We start from the raw sequence: 27,977 nt of genomic DNA on the forward strand, positions 1-27,977 counted from the left end.
CCTAAACATGTCCAATCTGGCAACCATATGCACGCAAGCTCTCTCTCGCGCACGGGTGATCTGAAAACACCAATAAACAAGTAAGCTGCATTTTATCAATCTCCATTGAGTATCGTTTTAACTTATTTGGTGGAAAAGGTGACGTTTACTAGAAGGATCGCATGAACGATCTGTAAGCAAAGTATCTACGGTTGTATTTTGTAACACAAAATAATATTAACCTTTGTCATTAGACAAACTATTTAGTTTTTTATGGTACTTGGAGTAACGTTATCCTATTGTTACTGTACTAACTTTAGCATCTTGCTTCATCTAATGGGGTCTCGCTAAGAAACTTTCAATTTAATCAGAAATTGTTTAAACAGCTCAATAAGTGGATAGGCCTAAATTACTTACTGCTTGCAGGAATATTTGCCCCTTTCTTCAGTTTAAGACGCTGAGTAGCCTAAAGCTTGCTCGAAATGGGCCGAACAAACGAACGATTTTTTGTAGTATCCGATTATAATAAACCTCAACCATGTGTCATGAGAGCCGTTTTTGCTATCTTCCAGTGTCTTGTTTACCATCAGTAGATTCGGCTTGTTTGGACAGATGCAAATGTTGGGGACGTGCATATAAATGATCCCCAACGCTTACGTCATGGGTGGGTTTATGTTGAGAAGCACTTTTCTTTCTGTTGAGTTTTTGATTTACGATATTTACATTAGAAATAGGAGGCAATGGTGTTTGAGACTCACAGTATGTGATGTCCATGTACTGAACTCTTCACTATGGCAAGGTTAATTCAATTTTTCATTCTAGGGCACCTTTAATAAAGGCCTTCTGAAGGGAATGGATCGAGTTTTGTAATTAAAAAAAAAAAGATTTTTAAAACTTTATAAAGTAAAATATCTAGCTTGTGCCAGACTGCCTTCCGTATTTAACTTATGAAAAAAGCGTAACTGGCGCGATGCCGAACATAAGCATTTTGAACTGGAAGAAGCATTACTCTTTCTGCGTAAGTTAAAAGCAGAAGTCGGTCTGGCACAAGCTAGATATTTTACTTCATAAAGTTTTAAATATGGATAGGTTTCTTACAAATGCCCATCGATTTGCTTCAGAAGGCCTTTATTAACCCACTGGAGCCATGTGAAGCCACCTAGGATGAGGGTGAGGGTGAGGCTTGTAAATCATGGGGTAATTTTCATTGCAAAGTGAACGACTCCTTTAAGAAGATGTAATTACGGATGTTCTTAAAATGTATCATAGTTATTGTGGTGTGATTTATGCATTTTAAAAAACAGTCATGCCCATCAGTTAAAAAATGGAGGAAAACAATGAGAAATATGTGAATGAGAAATATGTTTTCATTATTAAGAAGATGATTAAAATCTCATTCTAAGGATAGTGTGCACATGCATATTTAAAAAAAAGAAGGGGGCATGTTTAGTCATAACAAAAACACTTTAGAATAATGTTGATTAGTTAACATTAGTTAATGTATTAATTAACATGAACTAACCATGAGCAGTGCATTTGTTACTTTACTTGTTAATCTTTGTAAACGTTAGTAAATAAAAATAAAGCTGCTCATTGTTTGTTCATGTTAGTTCACAGTGCATTAACTTGTTAACAAGTTTTAATAATGCATTAGTAAATGTTGAAATTAACATTAACAGAGTAAATGCTTTATAAGTGCAATTCGTTATTAGTTCATGTTAAGTAATGTAGTTAAAGTTGTAATAACAATTATTCTAAAGTGTACCTGAGAAGGTTTAGACGTAACAATTCAACCTAAAAAAAAGGGGGCCGCTAAACAATTTGGCCATAGAATTTCAACTAATCCTTTTGCAGAATGGATTAAAAAAACACACTATGTCCTCTCCACCACATGACGGCGCCACCCTCTCCATTGGCCTGCACTTTCAGCACGCCCAGTCATTTCTTGGACCGTTCCCTCTCCAGTCAAGTAGCTACACTTGCTCCATCCCTCTTTCTCCCTAGCCCCTGAAATATACTTCCTATCCATTTGAAAGCCGTCGCGAGCACTAGGTAAAAGAGTGCGCGACACCATGGCGGACAGTGCGAGCGAGAGCGACACGGACGGCGCGGGCAGCAGCAGCAGCTCCGCCACCCCGCATTCCTCCTGCACCTCGGCGGCCGCCTCCAACACCACTACGACCACAATGAACACCGCCACCAAAGCCCAGGGCGTCGTGATCTCGCAGTCCCGACTGGAGGAGCTGACAAATCGACTCGCGTCGCTGCAGCAGGAGAACAAAGTGCTGAAGATCGAGCTCGAGACGTTCAAGCTGAAGTGCAAAGCGCTGCAGGAGGAGAACCGCGACCTGCGCAAGGCTAGCGTCACCATCGTGAGTCAGCCCCTGTTTTATCGTTGTAATCTCCGCGGCACACCTGACAACACCATCACGGCAAGCCAAGACGTCCGAGGCACATTATACACCATATTGGGGTGCAAAGTTAACTTGTTTGTGGGCTAAAAGAAACGTTTACTGTCGTTTAACATGCTAGCCATCGAGCTAACTGAAAACAGCCAACAAAAGCCTGATGGAACGTTATAGGTTCAATGGAAATGTATATCACAGGCCAGCTTTTTTAAAACTAGTTTATATTTCAATATGGACTGTAACCTACAATGTATCTGTCTTAATATGTTTTTCGTCTTAACGTTTAGTAGTCCTCTGAGGTGTGTGTATAACTTACTGACCACATAAGGCGTTCACTGATTTGCCACATGCTTTATCATCATTATCATGCTTCTAATGGAGAACGTGTTTTTGCACGTCTGATACTTTGTGTCACGCGAATAAGTTTGTCACTTTATTGGCACTTTATATTTGAGGCCTGTGTCAGGGTGGGAAGTTGGCACTCTGAATATTTGGCTCTAATGCGTCAACATCCTGTATGTGAATCAGACCATCTGCATTTTAGATAATGAGCCAAAACTCAAGTGTCACTAGAGAAACACTGACACTTATATCCAGTGTGTTTGCATTTACGGCAATCTGTGACGTTGGGTTCTGCTGGATTTATTGTGCAGAATGAGCATTAAATGCCTCAGTGTCGATAATAATTAGGTCTGAGTGTCTCCTTTACAGTCATTATTTTGTTTTAAAATATGATAAATCATAGTTTTGAAATCTTGTTTCAAGATCAGATATGAACTACTTGATTACAGAAATATATGGAAATAAAATGTCAATAATTGCCTTTAGGAATAATTGCCTTTTTCAAATGTGTGCGTGCTTTTGTTCTGCAGCAAGCACGAGCAGAACAAGAGGAGGAGTTTATCTCCAACACTTTATTTAAGAAGATTCAGGCTCTTCAGAAGGAGAAAGAGACACTCGCTGTCAACTATGAGAAAGAAGAGGAGTTCCTCACTAATGACTTGTCCAGGAAGCTCATGCAGGTAAGAAACTCGAGAAGGAAAGAGCCCCTCAGTGGTGTTTGAGGTCAGGGGTGGGAAATGTGATCGCTTGCCCTTAGAATCATCCCTTAAGGTAACTTTCACATTGAGATACAGTGTGTTATAACTAGACACCTATTGCAAAGTTACTGGTCAGCAAATAATTTCAGTTGCCGCTGAACATAAGCAAATAACAATAGCTGTTAAAATCGTGTGAGAGATTATGGTGATGTGGCCATTAGTCAGACTGAATCTGGCTCTTCTTAGCTGAGACCAGATGACATTGTTTATGCTGCGTGTGTTTAGTAGGTGTTCTGTATTGTGTGGAGGAGTAATGAGAGATTGTGGAGCTAGTGTGCGTACAGTTTGCGTGACTCATTAATATTTAAGTTGCAACAACAGAAAACACTAAAGTTGTGAAATATGTGATTTTTCTTTTTCTTTTTTGGAAGATTTTGATCTTAATCTTTAGTGTTACATGATCCTCCAGGATTATTATAATAATGATTTGGTGTTTAAGAAACATTTTGTATCAGTGTTGGAAACAGTTGTGCTGCATATATTTTTGTAGAAACTAAATAAACCTTTTTCTTTTTCATGAGTTCAAAGCAACAGCAATTAATTATGTGCAACTTTTATGCAGACATGGCTCAACAATGAAAGGATGGCCCAGTATGGATATGGAAGAGTTTTGGACCAGTTATTAGAATCAGTCTATTGCTGTGTAGTCAGTATATCTTATGCTCATTGTTTGTGTTTGGTTTTGTAATGGCTTGCAAACATTTCTTTTTCTATGGCATATTGAATTTGGAACATTGTTGCAATTTCTTCTGGTTAAAATGGTATCTAATAATCAACTAAATGTTAGTCGTCAAGAAGAAGCCTAGTCGACTAAATTCTAATCAGTCATTTTATTCGGTAGTATGTTAGGCAAAAAAAAAGAGAAAATTAACTTTAGCGAGGTTGACCACAAAAAGGTGATGTTTAAACATGATTTTAAACATAAGTAGTAACCTAACATAAGCCACTTTACATGGCAGCTCTCCGTCATTAACGTTGACCTAGAAATACGAAATCTAAAAACGTGGACAAACTCATGTTTATTTCTCATAATAAGATGATGATTGAGGTAGGAGGGAAAAATAGTAACCTGATTCAGGTAAAACCTAATTGTCAATATTGTATTGTTTTAGTTTGCTGGTATATCTTTCTTTTATTTATTTGTTTTTATATATTGTTTATTTATTTGATGGTCTTATGGATTTATTTGTGTATTCATTTGATGGTAAAGCTGTAGTCTGCAACTTTATATTGAAGAAATTAACAAAACGTATATAATGAGCCAGTACATCATGAATCCATTTTGAAAACCGTGTTTTTGTCTTATCCTGATTTACTATGGTACACCTATAATATGTGTATATGTATATTCAGACTATTTTATACTGGTCGAGTGTCCACCTCTGCAAAGTACCTGTGACTCGTCATAGACAAAACAGAGAGAAGGAGCTCTGTCTACAGATTTTTGTGTGTTCTGATCTCAGAAAAATTCATGCAATGTTTGCCGGTATTGCTGCAACAAGTTTTATGCGATCGTACACTGAAGCATTTCATTTATATTTTAAATGCTCAATATTATGGTTTAGATTCAGGACTGTTGCCTCATTTGTACTTTTATTCTGTTATGCACTCTTTTGTTTTTTCAGCTTCAGCATGAAAAGGCTGAATTGGAGCAGCATTTGGAGCAGGAGCAGGAGTTCCAGGTCAATAAACTGATGAAGAAGATCAAAAAACTGGAGAATGACACCATCTCCAAACAGCTCACTCTGGAGCAGGTACCTTCTTCAAACAGCCTGCTGCAGAAAAATATTGCCTCTTTCTTGATTGGCCACGATCTATTGCACAGACATGGGTTGAGACCAATTGGTCTAAACCTGTTACGCTTTCAAAACAGAACAGGTTCTTCCAATAACCTTGTTTTTGTTAGCTTGGGCATCTGCCAGTGTCTGGCTCTGGAACATACATTCAGCAATCTTCTTGGATTAGGTTATTAAGGAACAGAAAAATAATTTGTACTTTCAGAAAGTCCCATGATTATTATTGTGGACATTTTTATTTAAGACATGTATGCATTGTGCATTGTCTTGTTAAAATGCCATATTGTTGTATTAATTCCATGTAATGTGTGCAGCTCCGGCGTGAGAAGATTGATCTGGAAAACACTCTGGAACAGGAGCAGGAGGCTCTGGTCAACCGGCTTTGGAAGCGCATGGACAAACTTGAGGCAGAGAAAAGGTAATGTCCCTTGTAATGTGGTCCTTTTTTTTAAAATACCTTTTTACAGCTTTTTACATGCTGTATGATTAAACCGCATGTGATTTTGGCAAATGCTGCAATTTTTTGATTTTATGCACAGCTTGTCAGTGAATCATGGATCTGTATATTTATACTTTAATTCTGATTGACATCGCCTTTATAACTGTGTAGAATACTAAATGGACTGCATTTATATAGCGCTTTTAACAGACCCTATGGCCATCCAAAGCGCTTTACATTTTTGCCTCACATTCATCCATTCATACACCGACGGCGATGTCAGCCATGTAAGGCGCCATCCAGCTCGTCGGGAGCAGCTGGGTTTAGGTGTCTTGCTCATGGACACTTCGACACTTGGTCAGGTGGAACCGGGGATCGAACCACCCACCAACCTTTCGGTTTGTAGACAGGCTACATGAAACACAGAGCCACTGCCGCCCACAATTACTATGAAATACATTGTTCCTTATTCTGTGTAAGAAGCCACATGATCTCAAAGAAGGATGTTTTCAAACACAACTAATGTTATGAAGTGAGTTTAGAGTAAAAACATGTTGAATGAATGAATGAGGCATTTATATAGCGCTTTCAAATGTACTACTGTACACCCAAAGCGCTTCACACTCATGTCAGGGGTCTCTCCTCAACCACCATGTTGTTGTGTTTTGATGGACAAGAGGTTTAAATGCATGTTACAAGCAACTTGGAAACTCACAGTGCTCTCAGTTGGAGCAGCATTTACTACTGATCACAGAGCCGTGCTTCACTGACAAGCAGCACATAAAAAAAAAAAACATTTGCAGCCTTAGCAATTTCACAATCTCCCTAAACCAAATCGGTAAAAAAAAAAAAAGTGCAGTATGTAAATTTTCATGGCATCTAGTGATAAGGTTGTGAATTGCAACCGCCCCACCACTCACCCCTCTCTTTCGAAGCACATAGAGAAGCTGAAGTGGCAAACTCTAGACGGTCTTTTGGTCTGAGAGTGCAGAGAGTAGCTAGTGCTCTGTAGAGCAGTTTGTCCGTTTAGGGCTACTGTAGAAAACTGATGTTGAGATTAGTCGTGCAGCCCTAGTCTAAGTACACTTGATCTCACAATTTTACCTCTAAATTCTGATTGGCAGGATTCTGCAGGAGAAGCTTGACCAGCCAGTGTCAGCCCCGCCCTCTCCACGCGAAGTTTCCATGGAGATCGACTCTCCTGAGAACATGATGCGGCACATCCGCTTCCTGAAGAGTGAAGTGGAAAGGCTGAAGCGCAGCCTCCGCACTACAGAACTACAGCGTGAGTCCTTGTTTCATTACGCACACATGCACTCTATAGGGTTGGGTCGATAGACGAGGACTGACAGATTTTGTTGTTCCCGAAATGCAAATTACATTTAAAACAGTTCAATAAATACTAAAGATTTTAGTGTGCAAAATTAAAGGCTACAAGATGTTTTACACCAACTAAACCAATGATATTCAAATGGCTGGCCATGATCCGCATCTGGACCCTGGCATGTTTCCATCCGTTTTCACCGTTTTCCTGTTTCTAGTTCAAGTGAGCATCAAAACAGTGATGCAGATCACTCCACAAACACTTAGGATCATTTGTGGTAATGATATTTCAGCGCTGTATCCTCTAGCAGTTTTATCTAAATCCAATTAGATATCTTTCAGCTCCATGATTGTTCTTTATTTCTCCAGAACCATACAACATTAACAGAGCTTAACGCTCAAATGCAACGCAACCCCAGATGTCATCGTCCATTGCAATGTTTCACTGTAGACATCGTCTAATACCAATTTGGGAGACATCACCCAACACAAATGCACTGTTTGCACAACTCGCTATTTCTGCCATCATACTCAGTCAGAGGCAAACAAATTGCACTGCAAATTTGGATACATTAGCTCATGGTATTGATATTAAATAGAATTCCACGTTAGAATTTTTAGAAGTTTGTTCCAATTTATAGTACATTGGAAAATGGTATACCATCTGGGTATACACCAGAAGATAGCCTGCTGGTATACTATTTCCAGTGGGTTTTTGGATATAAATGTAAGAAATAATGTATTGCTACTAGATTTTTTAGCTAATGTTTGCATGTAAATATAAACTAATGCAAATACTAACAGTATGATAGTGAACTTTGTGGGTTGGTGCAATTTTATGTTGTGGTGTACTCTGGTATACTGACCAGTGAATGACATGGTTTTACTTTTGTAATACATGTATGTGTATTGGGATGCAGCCATAGTTTATGGCACAGTACTGTGAGTTACTCCGTTGTTTTATTCTTAACTTGAGAACTGTGTTATTGCCACTAGAGGGAGACATCTGCATTGTAACACAACCATTGCTTACTTTTAGATCATGCCATTACACACATTAAAGCTTTAAGCAGGTATTAACACAGCAGAGCATTGAGTCAGCAGTAAGGTAGATATAAAAAGCTTTTAAAACTTAGCAAATAAAAGATCAATGTATTTATACTGTCAAAGGACTGTGTGTGCGTTTTAACTATTCTAAATATTTAAAGTTAATAACCTTATTTTAATTTATTATATTGGTCTTCAAACAGTGTAAATGTTAGTGCATTTTTTTTTAAATTATAATATCAGCTGTACTGTGAATAATACTCTGATATTATATTTGGTAAAAAGAGAAACACTTTAATTGAATAATTATTTGTCTTAGTATTTGAAAGTTTTAAATTATGATCATGTTATCATGCATTTTGAAAATGATTCAAGGAGCATCTTCTTAATCTTCTTTTTATTACAGTTTGTATATCTTTGTAACATTTGTTTGTTTTCTATCCTCGCTCCCTCCAGACACAGAAAAGCGGGCTCAGTACATTGAGGAGGAAAGGCAGATGAGGGAAGAGAACATCCGTCTTCAGAGGAAACTCCAGAGAGAAATGGAGAGAAGAGAGGCGCTGTGTAGACAACTATCAGAGAGCGAGAGCAGCCTTGAGATGGATGACGAGAGGTGCATTAAACGCATACACAAAAACGTTTTTTGACGGTCACCGGACATGACGTTCTTAACGAAGAAATGAGCTGGGCTACGTTTCCCGAAAGCATTGTGGGCAAAGTTGATCGTAGAGGCCATTGGTGGCAATGGTTCTATGTTCTACTTATGCTTATGATGCTTTTGGCTATTTTTATTAAACCCTGGATATTGTAACTTGGTTATATTGAATTCTCTCTCTCACTCTAGATATTTTAATGAGATGTCTGCTCAGGGACTGAGAGCTCGTACGGTGTCCAGCCCAATCCCCTACACTCCTTCTCCCTCCTCCAGCCGCCCTATCTCTCCTGGTATGTGTGCACAAAGTTAGCTTTGTACATGTATCACTTTTATAGCAATATAGCAAAATATAATGATAGATTACGGTACTGTTGACAAGTTTGATGTCAGTAAGATTCTTTTTGAAAGGAATTAATACTTTTATCAGCAAGGACTAGTAAGTATTCAATTAATCAAATTGTCTGTAAAGAAAGTACAATAATAGAACATGGTTATTTTAAATTGTAATATGTCACAAAATTTGTGTTTTTACTTATTATTTACTTGTTATTTCTGATAAAATAAATACAGCTTTGGCAAGCATAAAAAAAGTTTGACTTTTGAACACACGTGTTTATGATTTACAGATTGTATGTGCTTTGTCTTTGATCCACATTTTAACACCCACAGTTTTCAGCACAGCCTTTGGGTCAGTTTATAAGATGATAATTGATTAGACAAACATGATTGTATGGAGTGTTAATTATTATACAGGTTGTACTGTATTGTGATGAGAAGGTATGATAGGCCACAGACTTGCTTTTCATTCCCATTCTGAGATCAAACATATGAATGACCTTTGAGGGTTTCAAACAAGATTCTTTCAGACAGATAGTAGTTGTGTATGGGTTGTACATTTGCTTTACATTTTTTTGCAGGTATGGATAAACACGAAATAGATAAACTAGATAATAAACTAAAATAATCTTGGTCCCACTTTAAATTGGGTGGTCTTAAAGGGTTAGTTCACCCAAAAATTAAAATTATCTCATTAATTACTCACCCTCATGTTGTTGGACACCCGTAAGACCGTTCATCTTCGGAACACAATAGAAGATATTTAGTTGAAAGCTGATGGCTGAGAAAGGCTTTAGATAGGCTTTCATTGACATTCAGTACATTTTATACTCACTTGACCCATAGAGGCACTAAAAACGTCGTTACAAAGTCCATCTCACTGCAGTTGCTGTACAGTTATGTTACTAAGCGATGAGAATTAGTTTTTGTGCACAAAAAAAATTTGAAATAACTACTTTATCCACCAAGTTATTGTCTTCCACATATGCCTCGGACGTGAACTCATGAAGCACCACGACGCATGCGCGAGAATATGACGCAGTCCACCGTTCGGACACGTGACCCAGAAGCGAGGATGTTTGTTTACAAGCAGATGAAGGGAAGATGCGAATTCTACACTGATCGTGCTTTACATAATTCGTAAATATGTCAGATGATTTCTACAAAGAGGAGGATTTGCATTTTTTGTTCATCCGTACTTATTCGAACCGGAGTATACAGATAATGAACTAGAAGAGATGGAAGCGGCTGCAACACAAACGCAGCCACATGCTAACGTTAGTGTAAAACAGAGAGTAATGGACCTGACTGGGCTGTGATGAATCATTCATAGTCTAATGTTTATGTAGTAACTCAGTAATATAGTAAATAATGTACTTTACATATTCATCCAAAGCATTATAACATTTAAAAAAATGAAATCATATACTACATTGCTGTATCGTTGCTTTATCCCTTAACGATCTCCCCATTACGATTCCACTCATACCTCTTTGTTTTGTAAAAACAGGCTGGGCACAGCTGTTGATTTCAGATGTCTTCAACGGTGACCACATTTAACCGTCTGGTGAAAAATGTGCACCGCACGATTTCAACTGCTTGATGTATCGAAGCGGTAAATCAACATCCCGATGGACAGCCAGCAGCCATAGCTTCATGCGTTCAGTATCATTCCATGGGAAATAGTGAAATTTGAGCCTTTCATTTCGCGGATTTGATAAAGCACTTTTACGTTTACTTGGTTGATTCTCACATTTCGGGCATCCAGGAAATGCACACTTTAGCCGCCCCATTTTGACCACTAAGCCAAGAACTAAAGCACGATCAGTGTAGAATTCAACAGCTTAGATATTGCGCATCTTCCCTTCATCTGCTTGTAAATAAACTTCCTCGCTTCTGGGTCACGTGTCTGAACGGCAGACTGTCATATTCTCTCACATGGGTCGTGGTGTTTCATGAGTTCACGTCCGAGGCATACGCGGAAGACGATAACTTGGTGGATAAAGTAGTTTCGATTTTTTTTCTTTGCGCACAAAAACTATTCTCGTCGCTTAATAACATAACTGTACAGCCACTGCAGTGAGATGGACTTTGTAACGAGTAAAAAAAAAGTGAGTAAAAAATGTACAGAATGTCAAAGAAGGCCTATCTGAAGCCTTTCTCAGCCATCAGCTTTCAACTAAAATATCTTTTGTGTTCCGAAGATGAACGGAGGTCTTACGGGTGTCCAACGACATGAAGGCGAGTAATTAATTAGGTAATTTTCATTTTTGGGTGAACTAACCTTTTAACTAGGGATGTCAATTTTCACAAATTCCCATGATCGATCGTCGTTTAAATTAACGATCAATTAATCGATTCATCGTTAACCATAATACTGAAATATGCGTCTACAGCAGTGGCTTATAGCCGACAGCATGACAGTAGGCCTTTGTGCAATACTGCTCAAAACGCCATGTTCTTCACCAAATGAATGAGAAGGATTTTTTTTTATCTAAACAAAGGGCTATGGGATTGTAAAATTAGTCGATGTTATTTATAATTTAATTAAATTACTTATTTAATAACCAAATATAACCTGTAATACAACACGAACGCCGCCTCAGATCTGTTATTCAGAATGTGTGGACGCACTTGCAAGAGCAACGTGCTGAAACGTCACCTAAAACCAGTTAATTCAAAACGATTTATTAAAATATTGTTTTCATTAATGTTATGTAATGTGACAGTCTCAATAGTTATTATTAGTCGTGTGTTGCTGTTTGAACAGCGCGAGCTGAAGCCGATGCGCTGAATCACTGGTAAGTTACACTGAAACTTTGCTAGCACGTTATTTAACTCAACAAAAAGCTTCCTATATGAGATTAATCAGATTTATATAAAGTTAACAACATATTACAAATTATATATCTTCACAAAATGATGCGAATGGACAAGTGAACTTGAATTGAGTTGCTGATATTCATATTCAGAATGGGAGACGCGTGGTGTTCACGCGCTCTAGGAACAACGCTCTGAACACGGCACCTAAACCCGATGACTTTACAACCATTTATTAAAACAGTGTTCTCATTTATGTTTTATAATATGACTGTCCCAATCATCGTTATTATGCATTGCTCTGTATGTGCTAAACTGAATGAAAACTGGTAGCCATTACTGACTGAAGCCATTTGTTAGTGCGTTTTATTTCGCTGAAAGAAACGCATCCTATATGATTGATCACATATATAACGTCACAAAATAAATGTAATATTACAAATTACTTCAGCACAATCTGATGCGAATGCATAAGTGATCTTGAACTAAGTTACATGCGCGAGTCAGAATGCGTGACTCATGTTGTGCACGCGCTCTTCCTGGATCAACGCAATGAAACACACGGCAAATAAACCCAAATAATTAACAATCACAATGTTTTATTACAATAGTGTTCTCATTAATGTTGTGTAATATGACAGTCCCAATCATAGTCATTATTAGTGCTGTTGGAGCTAAAGCTGATCACCGCCACGCTTTTACTACCGCTCGCCTCTAACGCTAATTATTAACCAAATGCATCCTTATGAGATAAATCAGCTAAAGATAGGCCTGCACAAAATAAACACAATATTACAACTTACATTTGCACAAAACAAAAGGCTGCGAATGCACATGCAAGCTTGCAGTCATGATGGTGTAACTCCAGCTGTAAAATGGTCCCAAATAGAACTCGGGCACGCTCGCATCATTTTTCCTCCCGTTTCCTCACGCACGCGCATGACCCTGCTTAATCGATGATCGATAAGTCTTATCGATCAAATGTCTTATCGACAATTAATCGATCATCGATTAATCGTTGACATCCCTACTTTTAACTACTATATACTTCCATCAAAAATAAGTACAATGTACTTATTGTGTTCATATTGTATTGAAAAACACTTTTGCATGATATTGAGGTGGGATAAGGGTAGAGTTAGGCACAGGTGTGGTGGGATGGGTAAGTTTAAGGGCAGGATTTGGTGTAAGGGATGGGTCAACAGTGTAATTATAAATGTAACTACTACAGAAATTACTTACATGCAGGTAATTTTTTTAATGTAAGTACATAAGTGCATTGTATCAAATAATTAATTTAAATGTTAGTACATAGTAGTTAAGGCTACCTAAAATAAAGTGGGTCCATAATGTTTAATTAAAAAAAATACCCATAAACAAGTATTTTAAATTATGCAATTTAAAAGCGTGGGTAGTTCAAATGACCAAACATTACTCTCAATAAGGAATGTTTAAATAAGGAAAAAGTCATAATTTAGGGAACAGTTCACTGTGTTTATTGCTTTAGTGCATTCAATGACCTCATAGAATTTATACATGCATGATGAAAAGTATAACAGTGCACATCTGGTGGCATGAAAGCCAGTTTTTATATTTTATTTCTAAGAAAAACTGGTTTATAGTCTTCTTTCATTAGGTTCCTTTGAAAAAGGAGTCCAGTTATTTATACATTTTCCCATGATCCCAGAGGAGTGATCTTCTGAGCTATTTATATTTGTTCTGCACACTGTCAGTGGGCCAGGTTTCATTGTTTTTGTTTTTGGATGTATTGGCACATTACATAGATATGACAACAACAACAACAAAAAATATATAAAAAAACCTTCTAAAACTGATACACAGATTGTCTTTTCATTCCAGGTTTGTCATACGCTAGTCACACGGTTGGTTTCACTCCTCCAGCCACACTAAGCCGAGCACCACTCCCCCACTACACGTCTCCCGGGCTACACATCCACCCAGGACCCTCACACGCTGTACAGGTGCGTACACAGTATATGCAAATGTCAAGCATCTCTATATATATCTAAACACACTCACTCTTTGCACAAGCTCATGTCGACGGACAGCAAGAAGTTTACATTCAGGAAGCATTGTGTATCATGGATGAACTGTTTTCAGTTTATATCCATCGTAACACTATTCAGCTGGATTGCTAAATGGACATTGGATGACTCATCTGTGAATCACCTAGTAACAGTTAACCTCAGAATGCTCTTCCTCCTCCCCTTTGTATGTTTAAGTTGATCTAGACAAGTTCCGGGAATCCTCAACCATCTAAATACGATAAAGCTCAAACGCGGCATTCTCTTTTTCTCTCGCATCTCCTCCCTTGCTGTGTCCTTTGCAGTGTATTCTGACCTGTTAGATTGAGAGATAGCGGGGAGTCCCTTTAATAGAGAATCTAGTACACCACCCAAAACCTTGTCATCTTATCAATCATGTCACTTGTATTATGTAACAGATATATTAAATTATATTATAATAGAGAAACCCTGATTAGATAACTCGCTGAACAAAAACATGCACAATATTTTGTACATACAGATAGTTACAGTGTCACTAGTGATGATGGACTACATTTTTAAAACTGCAGTAGGGAGTTTTTAGAAAACATTGACTTAAGGGTCCTGCACACTGGTCCGGGAGCTGCGTCTTGATGGTTCACTGTTTGAAACGCAATTGGCTAGCGTCTACTCTACAATATTTGCATACAGCGATCTGATTGGATGACGTCTGCGCTGCTGCTTGAAAAGTTTAGAAATCTTCAACTTCTGCTGCTTGCAATGCGAGTGAAGCGACGCGACGGAACCCACAAGTCGGTATATGGTTGTCGCGTTTGTATGGTTTCTCATTTTCATGTTGAGAGAAATGATAATATTATTGGATGATGATATTATTATCAGGTGAGAAAACGTGCCACTGAAAGACGTTGCGGAGAAAATGATAATGGTGTTAAAGGGTTACTTCACCCAAAAATGAAATTGATGTCATTAATGACTCACCCTAATGTCGTTCCACACCCGTAAGACCGCCGTTCCTCATCGGAACACAGTTTAAGATATTTTAGTCCCAGAGCATATGCAGTCAATGCCCACTTTACTGTCCATGTCCAGAAAGCTAATAAAAACATCATCAAAGTAGTCCATATGTGACATCAGTTGGTTGATTAGAGTCTCTTTAAGCATCAAAAATACATTTTGGTCCAAAAATATCAAAAACTATGATTTTATTCAGCATTGTCTTCTCCTCCTTGGGCCTCCAAAAAGAATCAAACGGTTATTGAATCAGTGAATCGATCAATGATTCGGGTCGCCAATGTCACGTGATTTCAGCAGTTCGGTTTGCATCAAACTGCTGAATTTAGAGGGATTTTCCATAGATCCACTGCATTTACAGCCAGCGAAATAACGCAAAAAATTTGAATAGTATTTTTAGCTTTCGAATATTAATTACAGATAGAATATCGCACACCCCTAGTTTTTAATCCTTTCAGGACATGTAACGTTAGCTCCCTCCACCTCGGAAAAGGCACTCCGATATTTACCCTCGTTTTATTTCGGGCTCTATCGAATTCTTTCTTTTTGTCTTTTTTATCATCGTCATCTGTCTTTTTCCGTTTACCCATCTTGATTTTTTGAGCAGGTGCCACTCGTGGCAGTTTGGATTATTTGTTCGCCATAAGCAAAGCTGCGCCACACCGGTAATCTTGAATTTGAACGCCTGTACATGAGCTGTGAATGAGAGAGGGGTGTGATCAGCGCATGAGCATGATTGACACTGCTAAGACACTCCTTCTGGCTCTGATTGGTTGTTTCTTACCGGGAGCTGTGTATTTCTGCAAATGGCAATAGGACCACTGGGAGGAGCTTGATTTTTTTTCTTTTCTTTTTTTTTCTTTTTTTTTTCTTCTGCTTTTTTCTTCTTTTTTTTTCCCCCACAGATTATCTGTCTCATATTCTACTATCAGGACATAATGACAGGTTTAACAAATATGTAAAAATACAAAAGTTACCTACTGCAGCTTTTACTTTAAAACTTTTTTAAACAATTTAGTTTGTTTTTTAATGTTGCACACACCTGTTCAGTCAGATATTTCACAATTTTATTTCACTTTACCCATGGAAGATTAAAAAAAAGGTATGCTGATGAAAGTTTTTTTCTTTAATCTTGCCACTGGTTTTGGTGAGATTAAAGATTGACTATCTAGTGTAAAACAGACCTTTATTCCTCACACAAACAAAGTGGTTTAAAAATTACTTAACGGATGTGTTCTATTTGTGTGTCAGGACCAGGTTTATGCCAGTTTAGACGAGACCTAGACATTCTTTATCAAGCTTTCTGTCATTCATGGCAGCAGAGCAATTGAGTTCACACTATTCAGCTTTGATTTACGAATGAAAGGGCTGCTTCCTGCATTTATCATTATTATTTATGTTGAAAACAGTTGTGCTGCTTAATATATTTGTGGGAACTGATTTTTTTTAGTGTTGATTAGATGAGTAGAAAATTCAAAAGATTTTCTTTTGAAATTATTATTTTATTATTTTTATTTTTTTTACATTTTTTTAATAAATGTTTTAACTGTCACTTTTGATTAATTTGATGTCAATGCCAAATCATTATTAATTAATTTATTAAAAAAATGTAGCTGACCATATTTTTGAATGGAAGTGTGTATATTGCCTAGCAGTTTGGTTCCATTTGAGATAAACGGCAGGTGCAACATAAATTTAATGTGTCACTTATCATGTTATCATGTTAATGTTAGCTAGCAGATAAATAAGTTAGCTATAAATGTACAGCAGTGAAGTAACCATTTTAACTGTCTCAATTTCAACTTCTGTTATTCCGCAACACTCTGGATATTGTCCAGTTGAGTGGAAGCCAATGTAAGATTAGCCTTGTTGCAGCAGCAGTTAGTCCAGCTTCATGTTTATGTCTGTTGCACAAATATGACCCCTCTGTGTACCAGCAAATTCTTTTGATGAAGTGACTGACTAGGTAAGCACATTATATAACCTCACCATCCCCTAATGGGATGGCTCATTGCAATATTTAAGCATAATGGTCTAAATAACCAAAAACATCAACAAAAAGAAGCAAGAACTTGTATTTAAAAAGAATTTTGCTTTATCCAAGTGCTTGTCCTTTTAACAAGACAAGTTTGTAAGCAATTTAAATATTCAAGGTAAACTTCTGACGTAGGTTATCAAGACAACAAAAACAAAAAGTCATCGATTGTTTTAGTGCAAGTTTTGAGATGTGAATGCTTGAATCCTCAAAAAGGAAATGCTATGGAAAACAAGATATGCTTTTGTGTGTGTGTTTTTTGTTGTTGCGGCACAGTAGTATTGGCAATCTTTCAGTAAATCTGGTCTCTTGACCACTATTCCATGTACTTTTAAACTGATATTGCATGGTAAGGCAGCTGAACTGATTTGGTTAGGTAATAAAGAATTTGGCCTTCTTACTACACCTCTTTCGAAGAATAATATTCAGTGAAATGTTTGGATTAGTTGCTAATTCTTTGCTCATTATTTTTGCTTCTTTTTTGTTTTCCCAATACTCATTTGAACATTGTGGATTATGTTTTCCTGTTGGGGAGCTGTTGGCTATAGCAACAGTGATCTGTTTGTTTTAGCGAAGAGCGCTTGGCTCACTTTCATGTCCCGCGGTGCCATGAAAAAGTCTGCTTGTTTTGATAAACCAAGAGTGACAGCAGAGCCGGACCGTTCCAACGCACTCAAAGGGGTCACATTTACACTTTCACACTCTGTTTTCCCATGTAAACACTTGTGGGACAAATAAACTAGGGGTGATGATGCAGTGCGCATTTTATCTGTAAGAGTTTTAGCGTTGGTTTTAACAAAAACATTTGAAAAGGTTATGAGTTGCACTTCCATTCAAAAGTTTGTGATAAGTGTTTGAAAGAAGTATTTTACCAAGGCTGTATTTATTTAAAGGGGGGGTGAAACACTCAGTTTCAGTCAATCTCACGTCAGTCTTTAGTACCTATAGAGTAGTAATGCATCCTTCAGAAAAGTCTAGCTGAAGAGTGTGAATCCAGCTGAATAGTGTGACTCCGAAAAGTCTTTAGTTTTATTGTATTTATAAAAAAAAAGATAGGCTGTACCGAGTCTTTTTGGAAAAAAACGAGTGGCTGGAGGCGTATCGTGTGGGCAGAGCTAAAGAATCACGAGTGCGGAGCTACTGCACGAGAGCTTCTGAAAGCTGTGACATCGTGATGCGTAGAGAAGAAAACGTTACTCTAATAAACCATGACTATCAATCAGATTCAACTAATACATATATGATCCAGAATCAGATCCGGAGGATAAAAAAAAAATTGAACAGGAAAAACAGCAGCAGCAGGACGTCCGTCTCTGTGGTAATGTTATGTACTGTATTTAGTGGCTTGTCAACATTTGCGTTTCTTTACTCGTGGTATATGATGACATGATTTGGTTTATGGACTATTGTATGTGACTAAACCTTAGCAGTAGCAAGCAAAACAATTTTGCACGTCAGATAGTGTATAAAAAAACAATGGAGTAACGTTAGCGCATTTGAATGAAGAAGCACGCTTTGTGAGAACGTCCCCTAGCCAAGGTTTATGTTTGGGTGGTTTTACAATAAACAAACTGACATATTAGTCAGCTAAACAAATGTATTTAAACACACACCATACATCGCATTAACTTTTTTTGCTCACCAGCCACTGTGGCTAGTGGTTTTCCAAAGTTACTAGCCACTCAGCATTTTCACCGGCCACAATTTAGCTGTTTGGAAATTACATTGTATATGTTTAAAGTTGACTTTGGAATGCGTAAATTACTTGATTTTGAGTCATTTTACTTGATTTAGAAAGTTTAAAACCCTTTCAAACTTTCAAATACAGAGTGACCCCCCAAAATCAAGACTACATTGTATATCAGCTGGGATGTGCAGGTGGGCAAGGGGTGGGCAATATAATAATAAATATGAAAAATGTAATATGATAGGCTATGAGTTATTTTAGTTAGGCTATATATATATATATATATATATATATATATATATATATATATATATATATATATATATATATATATATATATATATTAATTTTTATTTTATTTTGTATTTACTATTGTTTTTGTAATTTGCTTAGGGTATTAGGGTATTTTTTAACCTGCTTTTAAAGGCGCTATACAAAATAAATATATTATTATTATTATTATTATGGATGTAATATTTGTGACACATAGTTATTACCCACCTGTTTACGTACACTTAAGCCATAACCGACTGTGTTCATGCGATGGACATTTTGACATCAGTGTGCGTGTGTATTTGACTATTCAGGAGCAAGGAGAACTGATCACGCGTGCAACAGAGTGTGCACGAGAGAGAGAGCGCGCATGCGAGAGAGCGCTTTTGTTGTGTGTCATTCAGCGCGATTCCGCCTATCTCGCCATCACTAAGTATAAAGAATTGTAGTGGAATTGTAGCCAATTTTGTGATACGATGGTCTTGGCATTTCATTTAGCTGTAAGTTATATTCAGCCCGCCAAAGTGTCTAGTGGGAGTGGCTGCCGTACCCGTCACAGCTGAAATCTACCCACATTTGGCGGGTGTTAATGTCAAGCCCTGGGCGCGACAGAAGTGTTGCTAGGACGAGTGGATCTGCACCTGAGAGCAGCGTTTATGGGCATGTATTTGCTCTTTCGCTCTGGTCACGCGTGCGCACCCTTCCGGGAGAAGAGCCCGTATGGCCCATACAAGGACCTTCCGCTCTGTCGACGTCAAGCGGACCCATACTTGAAAAAAACTCTCCGAAACTTGTGAGAAACTGGAAGGAGTATTTTTGACACAGAAATACTCCATCAAACTCTCAACATTAGTTTTTGAAACTTTGTCTATGTTTAGGATGGGAATCCAAGTCTTTAACAGTATAAAAAGCTCAGTATGCATGAAACAGCATTTCATCTCCCCCTTTAATCATACAGTATAAACACTGATGTTGTGAAATATTATTTCCATACCGAACTCTTAAGGGCACCGACCAAATTACATCAGTACTACAGAGTACCAATTTACATTAAATCGGTCTGTGTCAAATTTTGGTACCTGAGAACACATCTAGTGTTATAGACAAGTTACTGTGAATATTAAACCGCTAAAAGACTATTTAAATACTGATCCTGCATGTCCTGTGCGTTTCTGTGTGAATGAATGGTGCAGATGCTCGATTTAATTTAACACACACACACACACACACACTGAATAGCGCCTGAAGGTCACGTGTTTCCATCTCTGCCATCTGTTATGTGCTAGCCTTCTTTTAGTCTAGGGCTATAGGCATAGCAGTAACAAAGTTTAGTAGAGAGAGAGCACAGGAAGTTGTTGTCTCCAGCCCCAGTAACATGCATCCAAAACCAATGAGCTTAAGAAAAGTATTTACTGAATCAAAAGAAAAAGATAAACAGAAACATAATCTTCAGGAGGGGGCAAAGGCCAACAAAACAAAACAAAAAGGTTTCTAACTCAGTTTTAACTATAACTTACCTAGATATGAAATAAATAATAAATAAACGTCCCTTTCTCCCTGATTGCACATAACCAGGAGAAAAGCAAAGTCAAACAAAAATGGCACCCACCAACCTACAGGTTTCCTTCGAAGAAAATCTTAAAAGTCTAAGCAAACTACATTTACAAGTGCACCATTTGTTAGCAGGTTTTAACAACACAACAGGATGAAGCTATCTGGAGCAAGGTAAAAGAAGTCCATGTGGCAAGTTAGCATCTTGCAACTCTCTCTTTCCTTGCTGTGAGATAGTGCTAGTTTTATATGCTGACTTTTTCCGGCTGCAGCCAATCAGTTGAGTTTAGGTTAATGGGCAGCAAATCAGCAACAGGTGATCCCAGTCACCTGCAGGAGCATGGTGACAGTAGTAGACAAGGAGAGAAACAAAAGAAAACAAACACCACAAAGTACATAAAACAATTACAAATAAAATGCGTCTTAAGCTGGGCATACTCTGTGTTCCTGCAGTGTACAGGGGGAAACGAGAGGCGACAAACCTCTCCCGATCGGCAATCGGATGGTTGGATGAATTTCTGGCGTGTCAGAAATTCTGGTCGCCCCTCGTGAGGTTATCAGCTGAAGCAAAGCCACAAACTGATTGCCCTATTTTCCCTCACTGCGTCTGCAGGAAAGCAGAAGTGTAACCATTTCATTTTTAAAAGCAGCAAGGAAGAAAACGAAAAGAGGGAGATCTTTAAGTTATGTAGGCAGCTATCAAATAGCAGAAATTAACTAAACTCACCCTCCAGTTTGTGTTGTAAAATGGGTAATTAGTATTCTAAACCGCTGTGTATAGCATATCCAGCAGTGCCTTTTATTCATTTAGCTAGTTTATCATTCATTTAGGGCTACTTGTTTTACTTTCACACTTTATTTGTTTATTTATTTACTTTTATTAAATATTGATTAATATTTAGCCTACTTAATGTTATTATGACGGGAAGTGGGAACTGTTGTCCATCTTGACAAAATGTCATGTTGCCCTTTTTTTCTTCTTCTTTTTCATGAACGCGAGTCAGTGGATATCACGCAATGTGCAAACGCAGTCTCAAACCCAGTCAATTATTCACTACAGAAATTCAAAGTAAAATCTGACAAGCTTTCGGCGCATATTCTCAGAGACAACGAGAGATATTTCTTCTTTAGCATGCTGATAACGTAGCCTTTAACTGTCTTCATTTATTTTATTAATATTTCTCTTTTGGTCCATATTGAGAAAAAAAGAATAGAAGCGAAGTAGGCCCATTTCATGTTAGACATACATTATTACAGTGTTCTGACATTACAGACTGATAGTCATTTAATTATAGACCTATAATTCCTTGTTTAATTGGGCTAAATGTTTTTAAATAGTGAGGAGTAATCTATCTATTATTTTATTATGCAGTGTGTCGATTAATGTAGCCTAATATCAAATTAATGTAGCCTTATATCAATTTAATAATAAAAGTAGGCCTAGCTAGGCTACTCTATAGTAATAATAGCCTAATAATAATATATTTTATACATAAATTCTAAATCCTCTTGATATTGATAGCTGATGCATTTGATGAGTATATAACCTTGCTGAAATCGCATAGAAATCACACATTGTATGTCCAGCTTTCGGACGCAACACATCACACACGAGGACATGAATGCATATGAACTTCATCTCCAGAGCTGCTCTGAGAGTCACTTCATGAGCATTTTACTGTTTTATTTGAGAAAAACTACTGATATCATAAACGCACAGAAACTGAAACGGCAACCCGTCAAAATAAAAGCTTGGTTTAACGTGACATCTAAATTCTACTGTACAACAGTAATATATTTACTTATCTGTATTAATAATACTGTCACTAATGTAATAATAATACATTATCAGAACTTAATTTAATTGTTTTTCTTCCATTTTTTTAATTGATCAGTATAAAGCTCAGTTGTGCAGCACTTTGTTTGACAAAAAATGTTGTTTAATTAAATTAACATTTTATGTCTTCATTTGATTACCAGAAAACATACACATACATACACAACACCAAATTTGTGGAAAAACTTTTGATATATATTTAATTTATAATAAAAAGGTTGTTTTTATGAATTTAAGTTGCTAGTAGCCTACTATTCAGTGGTAAATATTACAGTATACAAACATCTCAGAAGTGTTTTGACATGATAGCCGAGCTGCCTTGGTTGCTGTCTGCCATTATCTATTAATGACTTCTGTTTCTTTACAGTTATTGAGGTAAACATCTCTAAAGTACTGGAAAAGGTGGAAATATTGCTTTAATTCAGCTTTTATACAGGGTCCACACAAAGTGGTTTTATCAGAATGGTAAAACGATGTCGGACACAACTATAATTGGTACAATTAGCCTATGAAAAATCAACTAATATTGTGTTGCTTTTGTTACATAAAGCATGTTCCATCCTATTTGCCATCTCGGGATCAGACGGCTGCCTTCTAAAAATCAGCATCCTTAGAAACGCTTTGAACATTAGACAAATGTCAGTTGGGAAAAAAATCTTTTTGTGGAATACATTTTTTATGAATAAAATGCTCAAAGGACAGTATTCATTTGAAATAGAACATTTTCAACATAATGTCTTGCTGAATAAAAGTGTTAATTTAAAAAAAATTACATGAATGACTCTGAACTTTTGAGCAGTAGTGCATATCTCATTATGAGCTTGTCTTTTATTTCCTCCCCACATACAGAGGCCATCCCCAAGGAGAAGCACCAGCCCAGATAAGTTCAAGCGTCCGACGCCGCCTCCCTCCCCGAACACGCACTCTGGAGCACAGCACCCTCCTCCTCCCCCTCCACCTGCACAGCCGATGGTTCAATCCGGCTCCTCCCACTCTGTGACATCACAGAATCCCCCCTCTCAGCCTTAATGCATGCACCGTGCGCTACCTTAAGCTAGGCTGCTCCAAGCTAGGCTACACTACTGCTATAATGACAACAACTCGGTGATCCTCCACTGGGTAAAGGTTGGAAAGGTTTTGGAACGGATATGGAATTAGAGGACAGTTGAACTGGGGAACGAAAGGACTGGGAATGTGAAAAGGGCGAATGTGTAGATGCTTGGCCGACTGACAGATCCATAACCAGCCCCATGCCGTTAAATTTTTGTTATTCTTTTTTTGTTTGGTGTAAAGTGATCAAGCTGGCTCAGGAAACGTTTGGGAAAGGTTTAGAAGATTGTTCGAGAGGATTGTCAGCTGTGCATTTCTGCATTTTGTTTGTAGAAAGTCTTTCCCCTGCCCCCATTTAATCTTAATTGTTTTAACAGATTGACTGTTATGATCAAAATTTTACATTTAATAAACAACGAAAGCTTGATTGGATAAATCCTTCCTTTCATATGACGCATCACAAAGGTTGAAAAAGAACTGAATCCCAGCACATTTGCCATGGGGGTGGCAGTATAATGTTTCTTTTTCTTTTGTTTTATTGTCTGTTTGTTCGTTTTAGGCTGTTTTTGTTTGTAAAACAATGTGTGTATGGCTCTCGTTGGCAGCATGTAGATGGTAAAGAAGACAGACTGAAATGTACTGAATCAGCACTTGTTGCCTCTCTGCGTGTGTATTATAGTGGGAATATAGTGTTGTGTGTGCGGGTGTTTGTGTGTTTCTGCACAGCCATAGAGGTTTCCCACGACTGCTGGTCGGGGACCAGTCTCTCCCTGCTAGAATCCAAACATGACCCACTACGAAAACAAAGTCAATACTGGTTTCTGATCAGCAGCTCGACCTCTCTCGGAGCCCTCACTGTAAAGTGAGTGCCCTGAATGCTTATTCAGATGGAGAATTTTGCTTAATGCCAGTGTCATATAACACCTAAATATGAAACCGACATGTTGATGCAACATAATAAGGTACTGTTGAACAATTAACTCAACATGATTAAATGCTTGTACAAAAAAAAAAAAATCTTGTATGTGTTGTTTTTTGTTTGTTTGTTTGTTTTTAACACCTGAAATGTAATTGGGTTTATGAATCTTTAAGGATATTGTAATTCTGAAGGTTGTTTCCTTTATTTTTACAGTCAGGTCCTGGGGGAAGCTTCTGAAATCATGATTTGATGCGTCAAATTTTTTGCTGTTTTTACAGCTTTTTGAGTCCAAAAAGTTTAAAAATGAATTGTTTTAAATCAATAAAGTGCCTGGTTCATTAATTGTTCTACTATGTTTCGTAGTTAGTTAACAGGTTATATATAATAGAGAACACCTTATTTGCAAAAAGCAAATATTCGAATCATACTGCGTAGTTAGTATTAAAATAAATGTGAATGTATTTATTTATTTATTTATTTTTTAAGAGACATGCCTCACCCTCAAACCATGAACATAAGAAACTGACACTTAAATATAGTTGTAATGAAGACAAACATTTAGTCCTAACCAAATTGTGTTGGCCAAGAGTATAATACCACCAACATGCAAGACATTTGTCTATTCAGTAAAGTTATAGGGCATATACAGTTCACAATCATATTAATACATGTCACTGCTTCATTTGAAAGAACATTTCTTCATTTTTGTATTGGTACCAAATTGTTTTGATACTGCGTTGAAACACTATCTTGGTCCAAGTATAAAACCGGATGTGAAACGCAGGGATGGATGATACAAGCTGATATTAAAGACCTAGAAGGTATTGAATCCGTGGAGTTCTGTAGAAATTTGAATGTCTAAGCTTTCAAATAGTGCCATATGTGCTTCCTGAACTATTTCTTTGGATGTTACTTTTCCATTTTGGCTTCATCATTACCAAGATGTCTCACTACCCATCATAGAACGCATTCATGCTCATGTCTATGTGAGCTATCTGTGGGTAGGTGTGTGAACCTTCAGTTGACATGTACAAATAGACGGAAATTTTGCATCCATCATAACATCTGCCCTCTTTAGGTGTCAGGTAATAATGCACACCTGCACCAGCATAGTTTTCCAGTCTAATTACCAAACAACTTCTCTTATGTCTTACAAAGCACTGTTACCAACACACACACACACACACACAGCTCTGTAGCTGTGTGGTAATCCCTCCAGAAGTATTTCAGCATAAGCTGCCCTGTGCTGCTTTCTCTCTGCCAAGCCACTCTCACCTGGTTTAGACCGGTTTTGTCAGGCTAGGGTGGTCAGAGGGGTGTAACTGACCCTCAAGTTCCCTCGGATTCGAGGAATAGTTTACTGTCATGCAGTCATGAAGTTCACTGTTTGTGGTTCTGAAAGAACTAACATAGATATACCCATGTGCCTGTATTAACAACAGGCAGGGAACAACCAGGGGTGCTTGTACAAATTTAAAACAGAAATTATGACTTAATTGTATGATAACATATTACAGATAAAATCATTATAATGATAATAATTCTGCTAGCAATCATGGAGAAAATGTCAAAGGTCCATAATAATTAGAATACAATTAAAATATAATTAATAATAATAATATATTTTAATAAAATAATTTTTTATAATTTATAAAATTATATAATTCAATAAATTTATTGTCATTACATCACATCTCCGGCAACTAGTATAGCATGTGAGGATGCTGCAGGTGGTGGATCATTTATAGCCTTTTCTCACCGCAGCTGGAGTAATTAGTTTGATGGCAGATTGTAATCCAGAAAGGTCCAAATGACAATCATCAGAGACGACTAGAGTCACCTGTAGTCAAGAGATAAAGAATAGAACATTATTTGAAATCTACAGGTAACTGTTACACACTAGATACACGTAGTCACGCAATGCTGATGTTAACATTTACAATTTAAGAACAAAGACAATAATAATAGTTTGCACAGTTTGATGTAATGTGGGCTAAGTGTTCGTTAGATTTAATTACTATTGAAAGCGTGATTTATTGCAATGCCTTTTTTTCCTCAGTTGGTCAGAACAAAAATGGCAGATATGTTAATTACTTGTTCAGATGATATTTTGCAGGGGAAATTCTTATTTTGGTAATGCGTCCAACACGTAGAAACTGTGATTCCGAAGTAGTCATGCATACTGCTCAAAACATTAGATTCATCAGTGCTGACAATGCACAACCCATAAAGAAAATAATTACACAAATAATTGCTGGTTTCAAACAGAGATGGCGACAAAGAGGCAAACGTCTCGGGTTACTATTGTAACCCTTGTTCCCTGAGAGGGAACGAGACACTGCGTCGTCGAGTGACGACACTCTGGGAACGCCCCCAGCGTGACGGCTCTGAAGTATGAATGAAATCAGCCACCAATCCGATTGGTGCAACGTCGTGACGTAACCGGCGACGGCGTACACGGAAGCTATAAGAAGGCGCCGCCCCAAACAACAGACAGCCTTTGCGATGAAGCGAGCGCTCTACGTGTAGGTGTGGCGACGAGACGCAGTGTCTCGTTCCCTCTCAGGGAACAAGGGTTACAATAGTAACCCAAGACGTTCCCTATATCGAGGGAACTCAACACTGCGTCGTCGAGTGACGACACTCTGGGAACGTCAATACCCACTATGCCACACCGAGACACGCCCATCCTGGTGTGAAGCTGGAGCCCAGGCACACTCAGGACGCAAGCACTCTAGCACCCGGCGTAGCCGGGAGGTCCAGCTTATAAAATCTTATAAAGGTGTGTGGATTAGCCCAACCCGCCGCCTCACATATCTCAATAAGTGAGGCTCCCGAAAGGAGGGCCACCGAGGAGGCCAAGCCCCTCGTAGAGTGAGCCCTCACGGCCATGGGTGAAGGCATATTGCGCACCCGATAAGCCGTGGCTATCGCCTGCACGATCCAGTTACTAATAGTCTGTCTCGCCGCAGGCAACCCTTTCTTAGGGGGGCCAAAGCACACCAGAAGCTGGTCCGATTTCCTCCATTGAGCCGACCTGTCTAGATAGATCCTCAATGCCCTAACCGGGCAGAGCAGGTGCAGCCTAGCTTCCTCTGCCGTCGCGTGAGGCGGAGGATGAAAAGCCTGAAGAAATACTGACCCCATCCCTGAAGATGGGACCTTGGGCACGTAACCCGGTCTGGGATGCAAGATAGCTTTCACCCCGCCCGGGGCAAACTCCAAGCAAGTAGGCGTGACCGCCAATGCCTGGAGGTCCCCCACTCTCCTCAGAGAAGTGATGGCGAGGAGAAATGCTACCTTCAGGGTCAGATTTCTCGCCTCAGCCGACTCCAACGGTTCGAAGGGGGCCTCAGCCAACCCTTCCAGAACCACTGCCAGGTCCCAAGCCGGGACTCTGGGATGAGCCGCAGGCCTCAATCTCCTAGCCCCACGGAGAAAACGCACAACCAAGTGGTGTCTACCCAAAGGGCCCCCTTCCAAAGGCGAGTGGAAAGCCCCTATGGCTGCCACATACACCTTCAGAGTGGATGGGGTCAAACCAGCGGAGAAACGGTCTTGGAGGAACTCCAGTACTGAAGTGACTGCGCAGTCAACTGGGTCCACCCCCCTTTCTCTACACCAGCTAGTGAAGACATTCCACTTTAGGCTATACAGTTTCCTCGTAGAGGGAGCCCTAGAGCT

The 27,977-nt window shown here is 38.3% G+C and overlaps 1 protein-coding gene across 1 annotated transcript; it reads left to right on the forward strand.

The window, feature by feature from the left end:
* The first annotated feature begins 1,873 nt into the window (after positions 1–1,873).
* On the forward strand, positions 1,874–24,403 carry ccdc6a (coiled-coil domain containing 6a). Its single transcript, XM_067455658.1, has 9 exons — positions 1,874–2,351; positions 3,260–3,409; positions 5,113–5,241; positions 5,598–5,701; positions 6,847–7,007; positions 8,549–8,705; positions 8,937–9,037; positions 13,764–13,885; positions 23,174–24,403. Exons 1-9 carry the CDS (start codon positions 2,052–2,054, stop codon positions 23,351–23,353), a joined length of 1,404 nt encoding a protein of 467 aa, XP_067311759.1. The 5' UTR covers positions 1,874–2,051; the 3' UTR covers positions 23,354–24,403.
* The last annotated feature ends 3,574 nt before the right edge of the window (positions 24,404–27,977 follow it).

Source organism: Pseudorasbora parva, chromosome 10, assembly GCF_024679245.1.
Source record: "Pseudorasbora parva isolate DD20220531a chromosome 10, ASM2467924v1, whole genome shotgun sequence".
Taxonomy (NCBI): domain Eukaryota; kingdom Metazoa; phylum Chordata; class Actinopteri; order Cypriniformes; family Gobionidae; genus Pseudorasbora; species Pseudorasbora parva.